Source organism: Nicotiana tomentosiformis, chromosome 5, assembly GCF_000390325.3.
Source record: "Nicotiana tomentosiformis chromosome 5, ASM39032v3, whole genome shotgun sequence".
NCBI lineage: Eukaryota > Viridiplantae > Streptophyta > Magnoliopsida > Solanales > Solanaceae > Nicotiana > Nicotiana tomentosiformis.
In genome coordinates this window covers 121,603,203-121,627,382 of record NC_090816.1, presented here as the reverse complement: position 1 = coordinate 121,627,382, position 24,180 = coordinate 121,603,203, and the positions used below count along the sequence as shown (strand labels likewise).

General features: G+C 36.7%; 1 protein-coding gene and 1 long non-coding RNA gene across 2 annotated transcripts; one reads left to right on the top strand and one right to left on the bottom strand.

Moving 5' to 3' along the window:
• Positions 1–15,066: 15,066 nt before the first annotated feature.
• LOC104099601 (NAC domain-containing protein 41-like) lies at positions 15,067–15,999 on the bottom strand. The gene has a single exon (XM_009606647.1). The coding sequence runs from the start codon at positions 15,997–15,999 to the stop codon at positions 15,067–15,069; it is 933 nt and encodes a 310-aa protein (XP_009604942.1).
• Positions 16,000–16,751: 752 nt separating this feature from the next.
• Positions 16,752–23,589, top strand: LOC138891634 (uncharacterized). Its single transcript, XR_011407998.1, has 2 exons — positions 16,752–17,729; positions 23,169–23,589. It is a non-coding gene; the product is annotated as an uncharacterized lncRNA (long non-coding RNA).
• Positions 23,590–24,180: the final 591 nt, after the last annotated feature.

Here is a 24,180-nt window from a genome sequence, read left to right as displayed (position 1 = left end):
GGAGAAGCAAGAGATGAGAATTGTCTATTAACAAAAATATTTACATAGAACTGATGTTACAAACATTATCCATCTTGTAATTTGAAATACATAAAAAAGTATTCCAACGCTCCCTATACTTCAGCATCGTCGTAGTCAAAGCGCCTTAAAATAAAGTACTCCTACAATACGCAAGTACGTATCATCCATGAATGCAAAATTATAGATGAAAAATAACAAAGCAAATCGTGCAAGAAATGGGGAGATTTGATTTTGTAATCCACTTACGAATGTTATATGAATTATATAAAAAAATTTCAAAGTAGACTTAATTTGTGGCCGAAGTCCACCGTGTAGAACTAATTCACTGGCTAGTTTGATCAACAAAATTTTTGTGCATATTTTCTATATCTAACAGCATATCATTTTTAAACATAAATTTGACTATTTTTTCCTCAAAGCTCATTTGATGAAGATATTGCCTTACGTTTTTAATAGCTAGTCATTAGGGGAGGGAGGAAGCCTTAATTTGTTCTTCTATAACGTGTAAGAAAAATTGATGAAGTGTGAGGAAGCGATGGCTATACGTTGCTTCCACGGCTGCAGTTTTCCGTTTCTAGATATAGTAAGTATTTTTTTTAATTGCCTTATTTTAATTTTAATGATGTGGAGTTCCAATCAGTTTGTACATACCATGGTAGATGTTATATCTTCCACCAGCATATATAGGTAACTAGTAATTCTACCCACCAGTGACGTACGCAAGATTTTATATAAGCAGTGTCACAATTTGAAGAAATAGGCAAATGAATAAATCACTATAACAAGAAGCTATATCATTTTCTATGTGTATCTCCAATATTTTCATTTTTAAAAAATATCTTGTGAAAATTTAATAACCAAGCGGTGTCCTGTGTGCTACCCACCTAAACTCAAGCAGATGAAAAGAATTTACCTAATATTTTTTCCGCTATTTTAAGAGGCCTGGTATTTGAACCATCCCAGTGGCCTATACTAGTTTTCCATCAATTACCTATAACCAAGGTTAGACATTTTTGAACTATCGCAGTGGTCTTGGTTTTTTAATTTTATACCAGTTCGCTCCAGTCAATTTTCAGTACTTTTATTTTTAAAAAGATAAACGTAAATCTCAATCACACTAGAGGATTGTATCTAATATAACAACAAAAATGTACAATGCTAGTAGAGGACCAATACAAATTTTAATTCGAATGACACATACTTTTGAAGAATTTTTCTGATTTCCCGTAGGTGTGTTATCCTTTATTAATTTTGCCATCACAAAGTATTGCTGTTGTTTAATTTGTATTGCCCTATCAAATATAAGTCTATGAAAACAAATAAAAACTAAAATAAGGTGGCCATCAATGAAGAATTAAAAAAGAAACTGTATTAGTATTTCGACCATCATCCTCCTCTGGAAAAAATATTCTCGCAATTGGGACATATATATATATATGATCATGAAGTGAAAATCTGGACATTTTTATAGCGCAAACAGGGGCGAATAGCTTGCTCGGACCTTGTTATGTTCAATTGTTCATTATATACATACATATAATTGATCTTGAACCTGTAAAGTAAAACAAATAAGTGGCGGTAGAATCCTAAACTCGAACCATAAAGTCTAAATATCAGATGACCACCTCTAAGCGAAGATAAACGAGTATAATAAAAAACATAAAAAGTTGACATGAAATCATAAATTTTCATATGTAGTAAATCGATCTATACTATTTTACCTGTTGAACTTGCAGAAACAAATTCAAACCGGTCGTACATATCAAGAGTGGAAAAAAGAGTAGAAGCATGAGTATTGCAGAAGGTCACACTGCAAAACTTAGAAAACAAGAAAATTTAAAGTAGTACTACAAACTGCAATTTATATATTTTAAAAACATTTAGACAATGTATCAAAAAGTAGTAATCAAATAAAAACTATATTTAAATCCTTAAAATAAAAATAATAATGTCATATAAAGTAGAACAACTAGAGCCTTAATTTTCACTAGTAAAAGAAAAGCTTTTATATTCAAGCTCTAATATATCACTTAAATTTGTTTAGCTTTTTGCATGCCTAAATCTTGTTCCGGTAATTCTTCGAAATTAATCATTGATAGGAACCAATCGTTGCTATAATCCGCATATTGATAATCAATATTTTGCTCAACCCCATCTGCCATATAGTTAGTTTGTCTTGTCCATAAATTTCAAATCCTTGATATTCGTACGTGCCTGCATTGTATTTGCTTTATTTATCTGAATAACATCATAAACCTCGTTTACTACGGCTAATTGATTGTCGTTGTTGGTAACTTGATGATGATTTCTCTCAAGTGCCTCGGTATACCCTACTTGTTCACCTGTGTCGGTTATGAGTTATGGGTATGGTCAGTACACAAGAATGGCAGGCGGTGCGGGGCGTTGTGGAGCGGTTGCTGTCTTAACCCGCAAATTTTCAACCCCCCCCCGCTCTGCCCCGCGTAACAGTTAAAACCGCACCCACCTGCACCCGCGTACACCCGCCCCGCAATTTTTTTTTTTTTTTAAAAAATTGTTATAATAGTGATTCGACTGGATGGTTATAATAGTCTATACCATTTTACTTGGAACACATTGGACAGTTTTTGAACCTTTGTTAACTAATTTAAAATACTACAACTTCATTTCTTATAATAGTGATTCGAGTATTCGACTGGTTGCCCATCATTTGGATGTTGAAAAATTTGACTGGTATCTTATAGTATGCCACTGAGAAAACGTTTTCAAGAACAAACACTTAAAAATCATTTGGTCAGGAATAGTAAGAATTCTTTTTAATTTCTTCATAGTAACAAATATTCATTCAGAACTCAACTTTCTGCTATTTTTAAAATCTCTGAATAGTTATCAACAAAATAAAATTGGATAATTCATTTGTTCTCTATATATACTCACTAGTCACTACTTTAAATCTACCAAAAGCAAATGAATTTTAAGTGTTTGTCCTTAAACCTCTGATAAACAACACCACCCCAAAAACAAAACAAAAAACAGATTCAAGAACTAAAGAAAGTTCAGTATTTTCTATAATCTAGCTACAGCAATACATGAGGAAGAACATATGTTCTTGAGCTTCAAAGGAAATTCTGACACATAAAAATGGTACTAGAAAATCAGAGGTAAGAAGAGTAAATCACAGACAATACTCTAGTTTAGCTAGCCTGAAATTTCACTTCCAAACAGAAAAGTGAAGTGACTCAAATTACACAACCCACAAAAAAATATGATATTCAAAATATCATATTCTCTTCCTCTTCAAAGAGGTTACAGACTAGTAAGCCCACTAGAATCTGGTTCTTCCTCTTCTTCAAATAAAGTTGGACACGAAACTTTGTCGACACTTGAAGTCAAACCTGAAAAAAAGTATAAAATGTTAAAATTGAAAACTATTAATACCATAATAAGTCATTGAGAAAAATACTTACCATTTATTTCATTCCACAACCAAGTACGAGCACACATGAAAGCCTCCAAAGTAGTAGGATGAAGTCTACTAAGATGCAGACTAATCAACCTCTCACTAGTGCTAAATGTTGATTCTGAAGCGACAGTAAAGACAAAAATGACTAAGAGGTCACGAGCCATCTTTTGCAAAGTAGGAAATTTTAATCTGTTTGTCTTTCACCAACTTAAACTGTCAAATGATGGTGTACGAGGTAGCAAACTTTCTTCTAAATACACATCGAATTCCAATCTTGTGTCCACATTCGCCGTACTCGACACGACAAATTGATCAAAACTAGAGAGCCGATCACCATCAACAATACCAACAACTTCATTAGATGCTTGAGATGACTCATGTGAAGTAAGTGCTCTACTCTAATACTCTTGAAAGAGATCAAAACATTGGTTTCAAACTTCTTGAATTTTATCGAAAGAAGCCTCTTCACCATAAATTTGTGCAAGATAGAATTCCACCAACTTCATCTTATATCTCGGATAAAAAATAGTAGCTACACCCATCAATATATGCACATCGTCCCAATATTTTTTGAATTTCAACAACATTGACGTTACCATAGAGCTAATCAAAGGATTTAAACTTTTTACCCAAGCTTCTAATTCTAGCTTAATGTCACAAACTTTTGAAAAGTATTGAGTTGAAGTTGGATATTGACTCACCAAAAATTGTTCGGTGACATGGTAAAAGAGCTTCAACTTTATACAAACTTTTTCTGCTGCACTCCATTGCCCTTCGATTGGAAAACAACGATAATTGGTATCATTCATACTCAACTTCGAAAACACCTCTTTGTAATCTAAGGTTATTCTCAACATTAAATATGTTGAGTTCCAACGAGTAGGGCAATCATACTCTAACTTTTTTGTGCAAGAAATATGTAGCAATCGTGCAGCTTCTTCAAACCTTTAAATTCTGCTTGAAGACCCTATCCAATATAAGACATTATTACGCACGTTACTGATACCATCTTCTATCACCTTTAACCCTTCTTGCACAATTAAATTTAAGATGTGTGCGGCACAACGCACATGCAACACTCGACCTATCAACAACAAATTTCTTTTACAAAATTTCTCATCTAACAAGGTTTTTATCATAGCATTGTTTGTGCTAGAATTATCAACAGTAATTGTTGATATTCTTCTCTCAAGATTCCACTATAATAAGCAATTGAGCAACACACCATATAGAGTATCCTTATCATGTAGAGCGGGAACATAAATAAATCTCAAGATATGACTCTGAAGCCTCCATGAATCATCAATAAAATGTGCCATAATAGCCATAAACCCTTTTTTGGTATTGTCTGAGGTCCACATATCAATTGTTATTGCAATTTTACTTGTGAGTTTTTCCAACAACTTAGAAGTTTTTTATTTCAGATTGTTAAAAATCTTTAAAATATCAATCTTGATTGTGTTCTTAGATACCATTTTAAACAATGGTTGGAGACTAGCAACAAACTTTCTAAATTCAACATGATCGACAATGAACAAAGGGTACTCATGTAAAATGATGGCATAAGCAAGTTCCCTACGTGAAATATCTTGATGTTTGCTACCATCGTCCCCCCCCCCCGAACCACCCTCATCTTCTAAGTTACTTGGCTTCTTACGATATTTACGAATATGATCCCACAAAGATGATGTCCCACATTTTCTTGTTGATTTGATACAAATATTACAATACTTACAAACACCAAAGCGAACACCATCAAGCTTCACCGCTTTGAAATGTTTGCATGCTTCAGAAATAAGTTTTCTTTTACCTGCTTCATCAATAACTTCCATGGTAACTTCATTAGACTGCATAAGCCTTTGACTCTCGGTCTCAATAGGAAAAGCACTTGAAGATGAACACATTGGATTTTGTTCGTCTTGAAACTCCATAATTTTCTATAAAAAATCAATAAAAGAAATATTAAGTAGAGATACGGGACTTAAATTATTAGTACTAATAAAAAAATGTGACCCCATCATATTCTGCAGGAATAATACCTAAAAGAAGAATCAGTTACAACAATGAACAATCCGATGCTTAAATGGCTTAAATTATAGTATTTCACCATAAAAGGGACTAAAATCTTTGGACTAACTGAAACTAAATATTAGTATAATCTGCCTCTTAGAAGTAGCATCCTGCGCCTGCATCAATAATGGAGACTCTTGCTCCTAATTATTTCTCTTCAACTATTCTCCTTTTTCCCCAATTTCATTGTTCATGCCCATTTTGTAGATTTAAAAACAAAGGTATCCAACGAGCTTATGGATCCAACACACAAATTTGCAAAAAGTTTATAGAAAATATAGGAACTTTTTGTTTTTGAGAAAGAAAAAAAAGATGGAAACTTGCAGGTTGCAGCTGTGGTAGTTGTAAAATCCAGAAAAGCAAACCTTATTTAGACAAGAAACAACAAATTATGGTATATGATTTCAAACTATAACGAACGTCCGGTCGTTTTGAGTATTATAACCCCGTTCCCCCATTTACTGCTCAATTTATACTTTATAGTTGTTTTATGACTAACCGGGTTAGTGGGATCGGGTCCGGAAAGAATTCAGAGTGAAATGAGATACTTAGTCTCATAATTGAAAATTTAAGTTAGAAAAGTGAACCGGATATGAACCTATATGTAAACGACCTCGGGTTTTAATTTTGATGATTCCAATAGCTCCGTACAGTAATTTTGGGCTTAGAAGCATGTCCGGAATATTATTTGAAGGTACGTAAAGGAATTGGGCTTGAAATGCCTAAAGTTGAAATTTTAAAAAGTTTGACAGGAAGTTGACTTTTTGATATCGGGGTCAGAATCCGATTCTGAAAATTTAAATACCTATATTATGTCATTTATGACTTGTGTGCAAAATTTGAGGTCAATCGGACGTGAATGATAGGTTCCGGAGTCATTTGTAGAAACTAGAAATTTCAAAGTTCATTAAGCTTGAATTGAGGTGTAATTTATGGTTTTAGCGTTGCTTGAGGTGATTTGAGGATTTGAATAAGTCCGTATGATATTTTAGGACTTGTTGGTATATTTGGTTGAGGTCCTGAGGGGTTCGGGTGAGTTTTGGATGGTTAACAGATCATTTTTGGCCTTGGTGAGATTGTTGATATATGTTGGTGCATTTTTCTAATTTTCTCTTTCTTGTTCGTGAGTGGGCCCTCGCGTTCGCGAAGAGTGTTTTCTGAGTTTGAGGTTTTTTTTCTTCGCGTCCGCGAAGGGGAGGATGTGAACGCGAAGGTAAGGTCTGTGTGTGCATCACGAACGCGTGATAGGTGTCGCGTTCGCGAAGAGGAGTGAGGCTATTGGGGACCCTCGGGTCCTTGTTCTACGCGTTCACGAGGTGGCGTTCACGTTCGCGAAGGTTTGAGATGGTAAAGATTCGTGTTCGCGAAGTCGTGGTCGCGTTCGTGAAGGGTAAGATTTGCAAAGCTTCACGTTCGTGAAGACACGGTCGCGTTCGAGAAGGGTTAAATTTGTTGGCAGTCGAGTTGTGCTTCGCGAACACGAGGGACCTGTCGCATTTGCGAAGAAGAGAGGTCTGGACAGAGAGTTTAAGTTCTGAAAATAGGACTTTGTGCCATTTTCAGTTTTTGACGGATTTGAGCTCGAGAAGAGACGATTTTCGGGAGTTTTTCAAGGAAAACAATGTGGTAAGTGTTCTTAACTCAATATTGGTTAAATTACCCGAATCCATGGTTGTTTTTATCATTTAATTGGTGAATTAAGTTGGACAAGTTTGAAATCCCTCTTAGTTTAAATTGAAAATTTGAGGATCGAGTTGGGGTCAGATTTTGATAAAGTTGGTATGGTTAGACTTGTGGTTGAATGGACTTCCGAATTTTGTAACTTTTGTCGAGTTCCGAGACGTGGGCCCCAAATGCGATTTTGAGCTAAAATTCAGATTTTTATGAAAAATTAGCATTTTCTTATGGAATTAATTCCAATAAATTTTATTGACTGAAACGAATTATTTGTGACTAGATTCGAGGCGGCCGATTTGCGAGGCAAAGGCATAGCAGAGTAAATAATTTCACGCTCTAAGGTAAGTAACAGTTATAAATCTGGTCCTGAGGGTATGAAACCCCGGATTTTGGTAGCATGTGATTATTTTGAAGGTGACGCACATGCTAGGTGACGGGCGTGTGGGCGTGCACCGAGGGGATGGTGACTTGGTCCGTTCCGAAAACTGTAAAGCTGAATAATTTGTTGTTAGCTATATGCTCTCTATGTGTTGATAAAATTTGACTGAATAATCATGCTTAGGCTCTGTGATAGTACTGTTAGGATCCACAGAGGTCGCGTACGTGTTGAATTGCCTGCTAAATACTATATGTACTCAATCTCAGCTTTTACTTGCACATTTTATCTCAGTCTCTGTTATTATTATTAATACATCATATCATTGTTGTTTGGGTTGATTGTACGATTGTTGAGAGCCCTAGAGACTGGAGAGCTTTATGACAGAGTGAGGTCGAAGGCCTGATCGTGAGAAATTATAAATTTGACTATTTTTTCCTCAAAGCTCATTTGATGAAGATATTGCCTTACGTTTTTAATAGCTAGTCATTAGGGGAGGGAGGAAGCCTTAATTTGTTCTTCTATAACGTGTAAGAAAAATTGATGAAGTGTGAGGAAGCCATGGCTATACGTTGCTTCCACGGCTGCAGTTTTCCGTTTCTAGATATAGTATTTTTTTAATTGCCTTATTTTATTTTTAATGACGTGGAGTTCTTTGTACATACCTTAACTATTATACATGATAGATATTACTTTCCACCAGCATATATAGGTAACTAGTAATTCTACCCCTAAACTTAAGCAGATGAAAAGAATTGATCTAATAATTTTTCCGCTATTTCAAGAGGGCCTTGTGTTTGAACCATCCCAGTGGTCTATAATAGTTAGACATTTTTGAACTATCGCAGTGGTCTTGGTTTTTTATTTTTTTATCAGTTCGCTCCGGTCAATTTTCAGTACTTTATTTTTAAAAAGATAAACGTAAATCTCAATCACACTAGTGCATTGTATCTAATATAACACCAAAAATGTACAATGCTAGTACAGGACCAATAGTAATTTTAATTCGAATGACACATACTTTTGAAGTATTTTCTGATTTTCCGTAGGCGTGTTATCCTTTATTAATTTTGCCATCACAAAGTATTGCTGTTGTTTAATTTGTATTGCCCTATCAAATATAAGTCTATGAAAACAAATAAAAACTAAAATAAGGTGGCTATCAATGAAGAATTTGTAACGTTAGCTAAAAAAGAAATAGAAGAATTTAAGAAAAGATTCTGATTTTCATTTCATTGACACGTTAACTGTTCCTAAAATAACAACCCAATTGAGGAGACAACACGTGTCCCTCTTCTAGACCCTTTTCCTAAGCCTGGGCTAAAATGAAAAATAACTAAACTTAAGGGTTTAAAGATCCCAACTCTTTTCTAAATACAAAATATGCTATTAACAAAATACTCCTAAGTCTTCTTCTTCAAGAGTGATGATCTCAGATTGTCACATTCCACTCTCCTTCAGCAAGAACCTTGAGGGATTCAAGGTTCGTCAAAATTCGAAAATTGGGATTTTAAGGATTATTCTTCCCATGTTGCCTTTTCTGGTGATAGATTTGCCCACTGGACCAACACTTGAGTTGAAGCTCTATTCCCCTTTTAAACTATTTTTCGATCAAGGATGGCTATGGGCTCTGCAAGCATTTGACCCTCCTGGTTGCACACGGGTGGATTTTGTGAGGCAAAATTCTGGTTACCAATGGTTTTCTTCAGTTGGGATACATGCAAAACTGGGTGAATGCGGGAACTCAAAGGCAACTTGAGTTTGTACGCCACTGGTCCAATCTTCTAAATAACCTCGTAGGGACTAAAGAACCTTGCTGATAACTTCAAATTTCTTCTTACCGCTACTGACACCTACCGGTAAGGCTGCAATTTGAGAAACACCCAATCCCCAATTTCAAATTTCCCGTCAATCGTGTGTTTATCTGCATTTTGCTTCATTCTGACCTGAGCTTTTTCGAGGTTGTCTTTGAGGATTCGAGACATTACTTGTCTGTTCTTAATGATTTGGTCTGCCGATCTCAATGGAGATTGGGCAATTAGCTCAAAGGTGGGTTATGGAGGCTCGTATCCATATAGGGCTTTAAAAGGAGTCATTCCTATTGCTGATTGGAAGTTGGAGTTGTACCAGGATTCTACTAAAGCCACTCACTTGCTCCATTCTGAGGGACAGTGACCCGTCATGCATCTTAGGTATGTTTCCAAGCAACAATTCAATCTTTCGGTTTGCCCATCGGTTTGTGGATGATATGCCGAGCTCATTCGCAATTGCACCCCTAATCCTTTGAAAAGTTCTTTCCACAGTGTACTTATGAAAAGGGAATCCCTGTCCGACACAATTGAACTAGGCAATCCATGTAACTTGCAAATGTTGTCTAGAAAGACTTGTGCAATTTGATTGGCTGAATATGGGTGTGTAAGTGTGAAGAAATAGGCATATTTGGTAGAGCGGTCAATTACCACCAAAATAAAGTCTTTACCCAACGACTTGGGCAAACCATCAATAAAATCCATAGCCACGTGCTCCCAGGCCTTTGACGGAATAGGCATTGGTTGCAAGAGACCCGGATATGCAACATTTTCCTCTTTGTTGCGTTGACAAACTTCACAACCTTGGACCTGTGTTTTCACTTCACTAGGCAAGTTAGGCCAGTAAAATAAAGCCTTCAATCTTTGCAACGTAGCTAATACACCTGAGTGTCCTCCCCATGGGGTAGCATGCATATCATTGATTAGCCTTGATCTTAGGTTGCCCTTTTCTCCGACCCAAACTCTGCCACGGTACCTAAGGATCCCCTATTGTAATGAAATGTTAAGTACCGCATTTGGATCCAATGAGATCTTGGTGAGCAACTCCTGAACTCTTTGGTCATTCTCATAGCTTTCTACCTCTTCAGACACCCACTTTGGTTGGGCTATGGACAGTCTAAGACATTCCTCTTCCTCCCCTATTTCAAACCTTCTCGACAAGGCATCTGCTACTAGATTTTCAGCTCCCTTCCTATATTTAATGTCATAGTGCAAGCCCAATAACTTAGTGATTCCTTTTTGTTGTAAGGATGTTGTGATCATTTGGTCCCTCAAGAACTTGAGAGAAAAATGATCCGTTTTGATTACAAAGGGCCTAGGCTGGAGGTAATGACGCCATTTATCTACTGCAATTAACAATGCAATGGGCTCCTTTTCATAAGTTGAAAGCTTAAGGTGTTTAGGACTTAGGGCCTAACTAAGATAGGCTATGGGTCTGCCTCCTTGGGTCAGGACTGCCCCCACTCCTTTGCCACTGGCATCCACTTCTACTACAAAAGGAGTAGTAAAATTTGGTAAAGAAAGCACAAGAGCTTGACTCATTTCTCGTTTCAGTTCACCAAAGGCAGTAGTGGCTGCTTCATTCCATTGAAAATTCCCCCTTTTAGAAGACTTGTAAGCGGCTTACTCATCATAGCAAAATTGCGTATGAATTGCCTGTAGTAGACCGTAAGTCCATGGAACCCTCTAAGTTATTTAATTGTCTTGGGTTGTGGCCAACTAATCATAGTTGCCACCTTTGCTTTGTCTGTGCTTACCCCTTCCCCTGAAATGATATGGCTTAAATACTCTACTTGAGCTTGTGCAAACGAACACTTTGACCTCTTAGCCACCAACTGATTTTCTCGTAGCACCTTAAACACTAGTTCCAAAAGTTTGAGATGATCCTGGAGTGTTGCACTGTAAATTAGAATATCATCAAAAAACACCAAGACAAATTGTCTAAGGTAAGGCCTAAAAATATTATGCATTAAGGCTTGAAAAGTGGTCGGTGCGTTAGTTATCCCAAAAGGCATAACTCTAAACTCCCATAACCCATGATAGGTTTTAAAAGCCGTCTTGTACTCCTCACCCTCATTCATTCTAATTTGGTGATATCCCGAACGAAGGTCCAATTTGGAGAACAATTTGGCACCATTGAGCTCGTCTAGTAAATATTCTACCACCGGGATTGGATACTTATTCTTCACTGTTGCTTCATTTAGTTTCCTATAATCCACACATATTCTCCAACTTGAATCCTTTTTCTTTACCAAAATAACTGGAGAGGCAAAGGGGGATATATTGGGGGCTACCGTCTCGGCGTCGAGCATTTCAGCCACTATCCTTTTAATGGCGTTTTTCTGTTCGAACGAGTACCTATAGGGCCTAAGATTTACGGGCTTGGCCCCAGGTATTAGCTCGATCTGATGGTCACAACTCCGATGTGGTGGTAACCTTCGTGGCTCGTCAAAAATATCTTCATTTTTTGCCAAAAAGTACTGGGCTTCTTCAGGAATAGTCTCCATGCTATGGGCTGGATCACCCTGGGCTAACTCGAAGAGTTGGCTATGCAACTGCATTGGCCCATCAACAGCAATCTGTCTATGATTTTAGAATCATCTATGGATAGGGCTTGTGACTCTTGATCACCTAATAATGTTAGTCTTTTGTTCCCCTTAATGAAAGTGATACTCAAGGGACGAGTATGTAGTAAAACTGAAGCAATTGTGTTGAGCCAATCCATTCCTAACACCGTATCGCAGCCTCCTACTTTCAACAACCCTACTTGAAAGACAAAATCATTCTCACCCATTTTCCACTTAAAATTTGGGCTAAATTTGTGACAGTCCAGAATGTGACCGCTAGCAACCTTCACCTTCATGGGGTTTTGAAGCCATTCGACCTGGGACTTCAAGTTTTTAACCAATTGTGGATCCACAAAACTGTGGGTGGACCCACTATCAATTAAAATTATCATCATACAGTTCTTTACCCAACCTTGTATTTTGATTGTTTTAGCATTGGATTCCAAGCCCAATACTGCATTGATTGAAACTTCACCCTCTCCTTGGTCATGGGGATTCGGTTCTTCCCCTATTTCTCCTGCCCCCTCAACAGTCACTTCTTCTTTATTCTCCTCCCCTGCCATGGTATTTAACGCCTTAGCCTTACATTGGTGGCCTGGGTGGTATTTATCGTGGCAAGTGAAACAAAGGTTTTGGGCTCTCATGGTCTCATAGGAAAGATTTTTGGAAGTAGTGGCTCGATTAACAAAAGCTGTTTGGGCTTTTGGTGGTTGTGTGGGAGGGCCATTTCTTTGGGTCATGAAATTGGGTGTTTGACCAGTGGAATTGAACCTTTGGCCCACCGGATTACTCTTTAGAGCACTTTTTGTTGTAAACGTTTTGTACATAGCTTCCACTTTTCTTTCATGAATTTTTGCAAGGTCATATGCAACCACCAAGGTACGAGGATTATCCAATGATACATTATCTTGAATATCCAACGCAAGGCCATTGATGAAACAATCAACAAAATACGCCTCATCTAAATTAGGATTTGTTACCCCCATTAAGCACCTTAATTCTTCAAACTTCTTTTGATAACTTTCAACATCGGCCACTTGCTGCACTTGTTTAAATTCCCTAATAATTTGAGTTGGTCTAATATTACCGTAGCGTATGCAGACGTCTAAGCAAAACATAGGCCAAGTCACCCTTCCCCTTTTATCCAACACATAACTATCGAACCAAATATCAATTTCATCTTTCAAATTCATAGACACAAATGTCATTTTCTCCTCCTCGTCCACTCCGTAAAGGTCAAAACATCTGTTGCACCTTCTAATCCATGCTCTTGGATTGTTTTCATCAAACTCAGGAAATGGCATTTTAGCTTTTGGCCCTTTATAACGAGATCTGGAAGTGTCCAGCCCGTTGAATGTTTGCATGGTCCCCCCAAATGATTGGGGTTGGAAAGAACCCAAGGGTACTGAGAAGGCATAAGTCTCATATCTCGCTGACAACATCGGTTGGTAAGAAAGGGACGGGGTATAAGAGTGAGGCATAGTGGAAGTGCATGAGTAAGGCATTGTGGTGTTATAGGCAACTGACACAGGTGGAAAAGAGGGGAGAGAATACGGAATATGAGATGTGGTATTGAAGAAAGAGGGTGGTGGTGGTAGGCTCAAGTGAGTGGAGGTTAAGGGAAGAGTTTGCACTAATGGTCTGTAGGAATGAGCTGCCGGATTTAATGGTTGTGTAGTGGTTGTGGTAGTATCCGAAAATGGTGGAAGTTGAAAAGTTGGGGTTGACGCAAAGGAGGTCGAAGGAAAGAGTGTACCATGAGGTACAGTTGAAACAGACGGGGAGACGAAGGGAGTCGTACTCCTCCAATTACCTTCTACTGATGAATAACCAGAGTCACGAACAGAGCTGCCCTGAGAAACAGCCATTGTGGACCCCAATGCCGGAGAAACAGTCTCTCTTCGATCCGCGTCCATCTGTATAAGCAAATGCTCGACCCTTTTACTCGAATCAGAAAGCTCCATTACTGTTGTTTCAAGGAGCACCTGCCGCTCCTCCATCTGAGCCATACGAAGCTCAGCTTCCTCAGCTGTTGCCGAAGGAGGAAGTACGATCGACATCCGACTTCCGCCCGCCGTATTTTTGTTTTTATCCACCATCGTTAATTGTGCCAAGAACAAGGCTTTGAATACCAATTGTAACGTTAGCTAAAAAAAGAAATAGAAGGAATTTAAGAAAAGATTCTGACTCGTTACAGTGAGAAGAGAATGTCCTTTTAAACTGGACAATGACAACTGTTCCTAAAATAACAACCCAATTAAGGATACAACACGTGTCCCTCTTCAAGAACCTTTTCCTAAGCCTGGGCTAAAATGAAAAATGACTAAACTTAAGGGTTTAAAGATCCCAACTCTTTTCTAATTACAAAATCTGCTATTAACAAAATACTCCTAAGTCTTCTTCTTCAAGAGTGATGATCTCTGATCGTCACAGAATTAAAAAAGAAACTGTATTAGTATTTCGACCATCATCCTCCTCTGGAAAAAATATTCTCGCAATTGGGAAATATATATATATGATCATGAAGTGGAAATCTGGACATTGTTATAGCGCAAATAGGGGCGAATAGCTTGCTCGGACCTTGTTATGTTCATTATATACATACATATAATTGATCTTGAACCTGGCAAGTAAAACAAATAAGTGGTGGTAGAATCCTAAACTCGAACCATAAAGTCTAGATATCAGATGACCACCTCTGAGCGAAGATAAAAAACGAGTATATAGTATAATAAATAAGAGTTGACATGAAATCATAAATTTTCATATGTAGTAAATCGATCTATACTATTTTACCTGTTGAACTTGCAGAAACAAATTCAAACCGGTCGTACATATCTCGAGTGGAAAAAAGAGTAGAAGCATGAGTATTGCAGAAGGTCACACTGCAAAACTTAGAAAACAAGAAAATTTAAAGTAGTACTACAAACTGCAATTTATATATTTTAAAAACATTTAGACAATGTATCAAAAAGTAGTAATCAAATAAAAACTATATTTAAATCCTTAAAATAAAAATAATAATGTCATATAAAGTGGAACAACTAGAGCCTTAATTTTCACTAGTAAAAGAAAAGCTTTTATATTCAAGCTCTAATATATCACTTAAATTTGTTTAGCTTTTTGCATGCCTAAATCTTGTTCCGGTAATTCTTCGAAATTAATCATTGATAGGAACCAATCGTTGCTATAATCCGCATATTGACAATCAATATTTTGCTCAACCCCAGCTGCCAAATAGTTAGTTTGTCCTTGTCCGTAAACTTCAAATCCTTGATATTCGTACGTGCCTGTGATCAGCGTTGTATTTGCTTCATTTATCTGCATCACATCATAAGCCTCGTTTGCTAGGGCTAATTGATTGTCGTTGTTGGTAACTTGATGATGATTTCTCTCAAGTGCCTCAGTATACCCTACTTGTTCACCTGTGTCGGTTATGGGTACGGTCAATACACCGGAAGTATCGCCCTCCCAATTCAAAGTTTTTTCCTGGTTGCAACCTAATAAAGAAGTGACTAATTCATCAAATTCTTCCTCCGTAATCTCGTTACCATCCACCTTTTTCTCATTCATTTTCTTGTCTTTGATTTTGCAAAGAACGATTATATCTTCATTGCTTTCCTTAAAATAATCCTCCGCCAAAATATATTCTTTCATCAACCACTTATCATTCTGCTCCTTTTTTATACCACTTTTATATTTCAAACTTCTCCTAAAGCCAACAATAATATTCTTCGATCTATGTTTAATAGGTTTACCACCTGATTGGCCTTTCCAAGTTCCTTGCCCAACTGTCCTTGAAAATTTCTTAGTTGAATTCTTGAATCTCTTCAATTTAGAAACAAAGTAACGTGTTTTCTCCTTTGAATTTGAATCTCCAAAAATTTGCCATGGCTCTGTGTCTCCGATTTTCGCTACTTCAATATCACCATCAGGTGGCAAAATTCCGTGATGCGCGTAACGTTCCAGAAAGGTTATCAACTCAACATCAGTGGGGTGAAATCGAAAACCCATAGGAAGCTTAGCTTCTGGTAACATTCTATTTGTACTTGTATTTCACGTATATAATAAGCGAAAAGATAACAAAATTAGAGAATTGAACGTTCGATGAGAATAAAGAACGAAAACGAACAATTAGATAAAAGCTAATGAGTGATATGAGGAAGATTATATAGAGTGTTTCATAAAATATAATCCTTCTAGTTTTTGGATAACACATGAGCTATGATCATGAGCTGAAAACCTATGGAAACTAGAATTAGGTTTAGGGTTTCTCGTGGAGTTCGAGGGAAATGTAAAATTAGTTGTTATATTAAGTTGTTAGTTAAGTAATTTTATGTCCTTATTTTATTTATACTTACTTTCACCTAAATTATTTCTATATTCATTTTACCCTTTTTTAATCTTAGCAGAAACGTCGAAAGAAAAACAACATTTTGAATATATCTCAGTTTTCCCAGCATAATAATTATAATAAAAAGCTAGTGAAAATTACATTAAAATAAAGTGTTGGAACCTAAGTTTCACCAATCAGAAATTGTTGCATCGAAGTTTCAAGAAATATCGAGAAAAATAAAACATCCCATTCGACAGATCATAACTTGACTTTCACGTAAAACTCAATCATAAATTAAAGGGTTAATTCATAAGAAAACCCTAAAATATTCACGTTTTGTAAATTCATACTATGTGATATTGCTATTACACTCCTGGACTATAATTTTTCCTATTTAAACCCCCAAAATGGCATGCTACATGAACTTTATAGTCCTAAAACCCCTCGAAATTTTGCCAGTGTCAATTCACGTATACAAATTTGGCAGACCCAAATAAACCCTTAGTATTCTAATATATTAAAGATACATAAGTTACAGTATATACAAAATTACACCCCGTAAAAACACCCAAAATAAGAAAGACTGTCTGAATTCACCATTTTCTATCTTCCATTTCACGATCCAAAGGAATTTTGGGTTACATTGGAAGGGGGCTTTTTTTTGGGGGGGGGGGGGGGGGGAGGAGGGCGGTGGATTCACCATTGATAGCTCAAACAACCATTTCCTTCAACAACATTTATACACCCAAACCAACAAGGGTTGGAGTGGTAAGTACTTCTTCATCCTTAATCAGAGGTGTCGGGTTCGAGTCCCTAGGTATGAAGTCGCCTTTGTTACGAGCGCTTTATCCCCAATGTGGACTTTCCGGCGTTAATTCGGATTTAGTCGGCCCCAATGTGGACTTTCCGGCGTTAATTCGGATTTAGTCGGCCCCAATGTGGACTTTCCGGCGTTAATTCGGATTTAGTCGGCCCCAATGTGGGTACCGGATGACGGTGTAAAAAAAAACATTTATACACCCAAACAAGTCTATAGACATTATAATACACGCCAACATTTGCAGAGTTTCTCTTATTATTGTACTAATCCTTTTCTTTTCCCTTATGCTATCCAATTAAGTAGAGAATATGTAATGGAAAACCAAAGATAGTATCTCAGAGTATCACTCTTGGGGAGAAGGAAAAAAGTTGGGCAATAACCTCTTCATATATACGATTGTATTGTATGCTTGCCAGTTATTGTTCGACATTTGCTGAAGAAATTATATTCAACAGAAAAATTCCTCATAAAAATGTAACGTAACAAGAAAGGGAAACAAGAGCTATGATCAAGGAGTCTTAAAACCCTCATTTGCTGCTGCTGTCCAAGAAAAATTACCTTCCTTGAATGACGGGACCCCTCCAATTGTGATTAGAAATGGTACACATTTAGGTAAGATTACTTTGTGACTTTAGCTCAGGAGTGTAAATTTACTATTATTGGTAAGTTTTACGGAGGAAAACCAACTATGGAGGAAATTAGAAAAGTTTTTATCAGCAAGTTTCATTTAACCGGATCTGTGAAAATTGCCTATTTTGATTTTAGGCATGTGTACATTGATTTCACTAACGAGGTCGACTTTAATCATATTCGTTTCAAAGAATTTATTGACATTGGAGATGCTCCTATGAAGAACTTGAAATGGACACCGGATTTCAAACCTGGAGAAGAAACATCCATTGTCCCAGTTTGGATTCTAATTCATCAACTACCATGACATTTATTCAGATGGCATGTCATTTCTAGAATGGTTAGTGATATTGGAGTTGCTATTGCCCCTGATCTAGCAACTTATTCCAAGTGCAGGGGTAATGTTGCTAAGGTGAAGGTTGAAATTGATTTGTTAAAACCGAGACTAGATCAAATTTGGTTAGGTTTTAACAGATTAGATGGAAGATGGCTCGATATTGAATATGACAAAGTTCCGAGCTATTTTCTCTATTGTAAGCTACAATCTCACTTTGAAAGCCAATGTAGAAATAGAGTGAGAGATGACAGAATCAGAGCCCAAAGGGATGAACAAAACAAACAGGAGAAGGAGAGCAAAGTTGAAGATGATATTCAAACTGTTACTAGTAAAAAGGGAGCAAAGGAGAAGAAATCGCAAGCCAATCATCGACAAAACAGGGAAGGTGATCAAAACAAACTTCAACAAATTGATGAAGTCAAACAAGATACTAGAAGAAACATGGTATCGTTATAAGAGAACCTGTCATTGTGAACCATCTCTCTGTGCTTGAAGAGGTAAGAGGAAAAGGAAAATGTATTGTTCTTGAAGGAAAAAGGATGACAGTCAAGAGATGAAAAGGCCACAGGAAAACCTCACCAATGATAGTGTGGCTAGCACATCTGAAACAAACAACAAAAGAAGGAAAAGAGTATGGAAGAAGAAGCAAACTACTACCAATGAAGAGTCTGTTGGCAAGAAAATTACAGAACCTGCAAATGAATTAAATATCACTAACCATGGGGAGAATGATGTAAGTGGCATAAAAAAAGACATGATACAAATGGAGCCAAGCCAAATATCAACAGGAAGACTTGACACAAAAAGGGCACGATCAAACATCCATACAGCTAGATTTGGAATCAGGTGATACTGTAGAGAGTAACAAAGAAGAGCTGGTACAAAGGAGACAGAACCAAAAATCAACTCAAAGTAATAATGAAATAATGACTATTTCAGAGGAAATGGACACTCAATTGAGCATGCAGATATAGAGCAAGAAATTAAACCATCTTATTGACCCTGGTGAAGCTCAAGAAAATTATTTAAAACTCATCAGTGGAACAAGTCTTGAGGAGGATCACACAAAGGAAGAAGATTATCATTTCAAACCCGGAGAACAATCAGAGTCCCTCGCAGGAGATGATAATAGTTTAGATGATATGTATTATGATAATGAGGTGAAAGTCTAATAGTGCTCTTGAGAGACTTAAACAACTTATCATGTCTAAAAAGTTACCAACTATTGCCCTCTCTGAACCTTTCTATGAAGCAAACAAGTTGGATAAGTTCAAAAGATGCTTGGGGTATCAAGATGCCTTTTCTAACTGCAATATCCAGAGTTGGATCTTCTGGGATAATAGTTTGGAGTGCAACATTGTAAATGAGGATGAACAGCAAGTCACTTGCAGATTAAAAATAAATGGAGTTTCGCTTATTGTTTCTTTTGTTTATGCTAAGTGTGAGGCCACTCTCTGAGAGGATCTATGGGACAAGCTCAAATTTATTTCTGATAATTATAATATGACTTGGCTAATTGTAGAAGATTTTAACTGCATCATTGACCCTGCAGAGAAGAAGGGAGGTTCTCCTCATAGAATGTCCAAGAGCCTTAATTTTATTCAGTGCATCATGAATTGTGAAGTCCTAGATGCTGGTTATACTGAGTCAATATTTACTTGGTGCAATGGGTGGAGTCCAGACAAAAGAGTTTGGCAAAGACTAGATAGAGCTCTGGTGAATCATGAATGGTTGAATATCTTTGACTCTACTAATGTTAACCATTTGATTAGAACTGGTTCTGACTATTCTTCTCTCTTGATCACAGCCAAGTCTAGCACAAGGGATCATATTAAATATTTTAGGTTCTTAGATTTTTGGACCGAGGAACCTGATTTTAGGAATATGGTTGAACAAGCTTGGAATGAAGAAGTGCAGGGATCTCCACTATGGAAGTTTCATCTTAAACTTAAAAACACTTGCAGCAAGCTCTCTGAATGGTCCAGAAACACAGTGGGAAACATCTTTGATATTAGAAAATCAATGAAGGATAAGGTTGTTGAGTTGGAAGCCAATTCTATAATTGATAATTCTGATACTAATAGAGCTGCCCTCAACAAGGCCAATGCAGAACTAATTAGAGTTTTTAAGAAGGAAGAAGCATTTTGGAGATAAAAATCTGGTATTAAATGGTTTGTTGAAGGGAAAATTAACTCCAAGTTCTTTCATTCTGTTGTTAAAGGCAAAAGAAGGAGACTTACCTTGACAAAGATGAAGAAAAGGGATGGTTCCTAGATTGAGGGTGATGATAATATTGCTCAGGAAGCTATTAATTTTTTCAAGAAGCAATTTACAAAAGAGACTCAACAGAAGGATTTATGCAGCTTGAATTGTATATCAAAGATTATTGATGATGTTGATAACAAAAAGCTAACAACACCCCCAACTATGGAGGAATTAAAAGAAATTGTATTCTCTATGAGTACTCATAGTGCTCCTGGACCTGATGGAGTATCTGGGAAGTTCTACCACTCATGATGGGAGATAATCAAGAATGACTTACTACTAATTGTGCTTGATTTTTTTGCAGGAACTCAATTACCAAGGTCCTTCACTCATACTTGCCTCAGTATGATTCCTAAAGTTGAATGTCCCCAGGATTTCATTGAACTAAGGCCAATCAGCCTTAGTAATTTCTCCTGCAAAATTATTTGTAAGCTGATGAATCATAGACTTAGTCCTCTAAAGCACAAACTAGTTTCTCCATACCAAACTGGATTCATCAAAGGCAGATCCATTACTGATAACATCATCTTGACCCAGGAAATGGTCCACAATTTCAACCAATCTCCTCAGATCGATAATGTTGTTATTAAATTGGATATGGCTAAGGCTTATGATAAAGTAGACTAGGATTACCTTTGTTTGGTACTAGGAAACATAGGGTTTTCTGAGATATGGATTGATAGAGTTTGGAGACTTATATCAAATGTTTGGTACTCTAATAATCTAAATGGCTCGAGAAAAGGCTTCTTTAAGTCTAGCAGAGGCATGAAGCAGGGTGATCCTCTTTCACCTTCACTTTTTGTCATTGGTGCTGAGTTTTTAACCAGACTGTTGAATAAGTTACCTGAAGAAGGATTCATCCCTTATACAACTGAGAGTAAGGACCCTCTGATTACTCATTTGTGTTATGCAGATGATACTATTTTGTTCTCTTCAGGTGACCATATTTCCTTGAAGATGATGATGACTAAATTGGATCTGCATGAGTGTGTCTCTAGTCAAATGGTGAATAAGAGTAAATCAGGCTTCTACATATCTTTCAACTTTTCTGAAGACTATATCAGTGATGTGGCTAACATTACTAGCTTTAATCAGCTTCATTTTCCAATGTAATATTTGGGATGCCCTATTTATTTGGGAAGGAAAAGAGTGGTTCACCTCAATAGCATGGTTGCCAAAGTCTCCAACAGAATGCAAGGTTGGCAAGGAAAGTTTTTATCCTTTGGTGGTAAAGCAGTTCTTATCAAGTCAGTCCTTCACTCTCTCCCTCTCCACTTGTTAGCTGCCTTCTACCCTCCTAAAACTGTTATAGCTCAGATTGAGAAAGTTATTGCTAAGTTCTTCTGGGGTAAGGATAACAACAAAAACAAGGCTCACTGAAAATCTTGGAAGGACTTATGTTTTCCTTATCATGAGGGATGGGCTGGATTTTGATCTCTATATGATTTTTGTAATATTTTCCTGTTAAGGCTTGGTGGAATTTCAGAGCTAAAAAGATTCTTCTCAAGGAATTCCTGGAAGCAAAATACTACAAGAGGAAACATCTTGTTCAGAGGAATTGGTCTTACGGCTACTCCCACACATGGACGAGATTGATGGATGTTAAGGTTGAAGCTGAAAAATTCATCTTGTGGAGGATTGGCAAGTCTGATGTCCTTCTGGTGGGACAACTGGACTGGTAGGAGTGCATTGGCCAATGCTATTCAATATCAAAATACCCCTAGAAACATTCTCGTGACTAATTTCATTGTGGGAGAGACATGGAATGTCACCAAACTTAGAGATATTCTCCCTGAGTATATTGTCACTATTATTCAATTAATTGAGATCCATGATGGTAGAGAAGACTGGCCAATATAGACTATTAATACTACGTGTGTTTTTTCATGCAAATCTGCTTGGCAACCTATGAGGAAACAGAGGGCTAGTTCCTTTACTTCTAACATGATTTGGCATCAAAAATTTCCTTTTAAACTATCTTTTTTCATATTGAGATTGATCCAGAAAAGACCTCCAGTTGATGAAGCTATTCAAAAATTCAATATAATGATGCCTTCCAGGTGTTCTTGTTGCCCTAACCATCAGGATGAGACTATTTTGTACCTATTTTGTCAAAGCCAGATTGCTATATCTATGGTCTTTTTTTGCTCAAAGTTGTGGTATTGGGATTAGACATGGTAACATTATGCATACTCTTATATCTTGGTGGTTAACCAAGGCTAAAAATGGTGTCCATGCTGTGGTATTTCGGTGCCTTCCAATATTTATATGTTGGAAAATTTGGAAGAATAGGTGTGCTAGATATGAGAATATTCATATGTCTGGTAGAATAATCATACATCATGTTTGTAAGGTCATGAGAATGTTACTAATAGACAATTCCCTAGACTGCAATTACCTCTAGCTTGGAATGAGCTTTCTTATGCAGTTGATAACGCAAAGCATTCAATCAATAGTCAAATTATTATAGAAGCCTGATATTGGATGGTTGAAATTGAATATTGATGGTTGTTGTAAAGACAATCCGGGAAGTTCTGGAGGAGGGGGTATCATCAGAGATATTATGGGAGTTTGTGTTATGGCTTATGTTGAATATTATGGCCGTGGGAGTAACAACCTGACTGAGGCAAAAGCCTTGTTACAGGGTATGAAGTTGTGCATTAGTAGAGGTTTTCTCTATGTGGTTGTGGAATCAGACTCCAGTTGATTATCGACATGATTAACAACCAAATGAAACCACCTTGGTAGATCCAATATATTATTGATCAGATTATCCAGCTCTCTAGTACTGCTAATTTTGAGTTTGTCCATATTTACAGAGAAGGCAATATGGCTGCTGATCAACTCGCCAATTTGGGGAATGCTTGAAAGATCAATTTACTTTTGATGGAAGTAGTTCTTTACCAGAAACAATGAAGTAAATAGTGAGATTGGATAAAGAGGGCATCCTAAATTTCAGAATAAAACCAAGGAAGAACCATTTTGTTTTAATGATGCAAACAATAGATACTTCTGACCAATGTATAGTGGTGGTAACTGTATATATAGTATCCTTTTGCGAAGCTTATTGCAATCAGAATGTAATGGAGTTAATCTCCCAAGTTAGGAAATCTTCTTACTTTCCGATGATCATAAGTGTGATTAATATCACTCTTTATTGTAGATTGGAGGCTATGGTATATGTCCTCCTGTATGTACTAATATTTTTTGATAATCTACAGGTCGGGGGTCAAGCTTAAACCTCACAATCCACCAATGGTGGAGTTTTGGAAATTAAAAAAAAAAACAAGAAAGGGAAACAAACTATATACACAAAAAGCTCATGTACAACTAGCTTGAACTAATCTTATAATGTCATTTCCAAATTAAAATATAATCATGCAAAGCTTTTTAAAAATATTCAAATTGATAAATAATATACAAAGTGGGTAAAAGAAAAAAAAAATCCCCTAATCACATATCAATGCAGTAATGATCTAATGGCTAAGCTGTTGAACTGGAAGATAATCAACAAATTAAATCACTAAGATACTTAAAAGATTATTTGACGTTCTTTTTTTATTCCATTGGCCGGAGTTTCATTGGCGAAAAATGTTCAGTTGAATTTCCTTTGCCGGAAAATTAGATGTACAAGGAAACTTCTATTATAGAGGCAAAAATAAATTCAAATTTTTTATATATGGGTTATTGGTTCCACTACCACATCAACATAATTTTAAATCTCGTTGATGAAATTTTGGCTTCCATTGCTACGGTAATATTTTTTCTTGGTCTAGCCAGAATTACAACAATCACAAACCCAATGTAGTCCCACAAGTCGGATTTAAGGAG

Coding starts and splice junctions, on each gene's coding strand:
- LOC104099601 (XM_009606647.1), bottom strand. CDS start 15,999: ATGTTACCAGAAGCTAAGCTTCCTATGGGTTTTCGATTTCACCCCACT.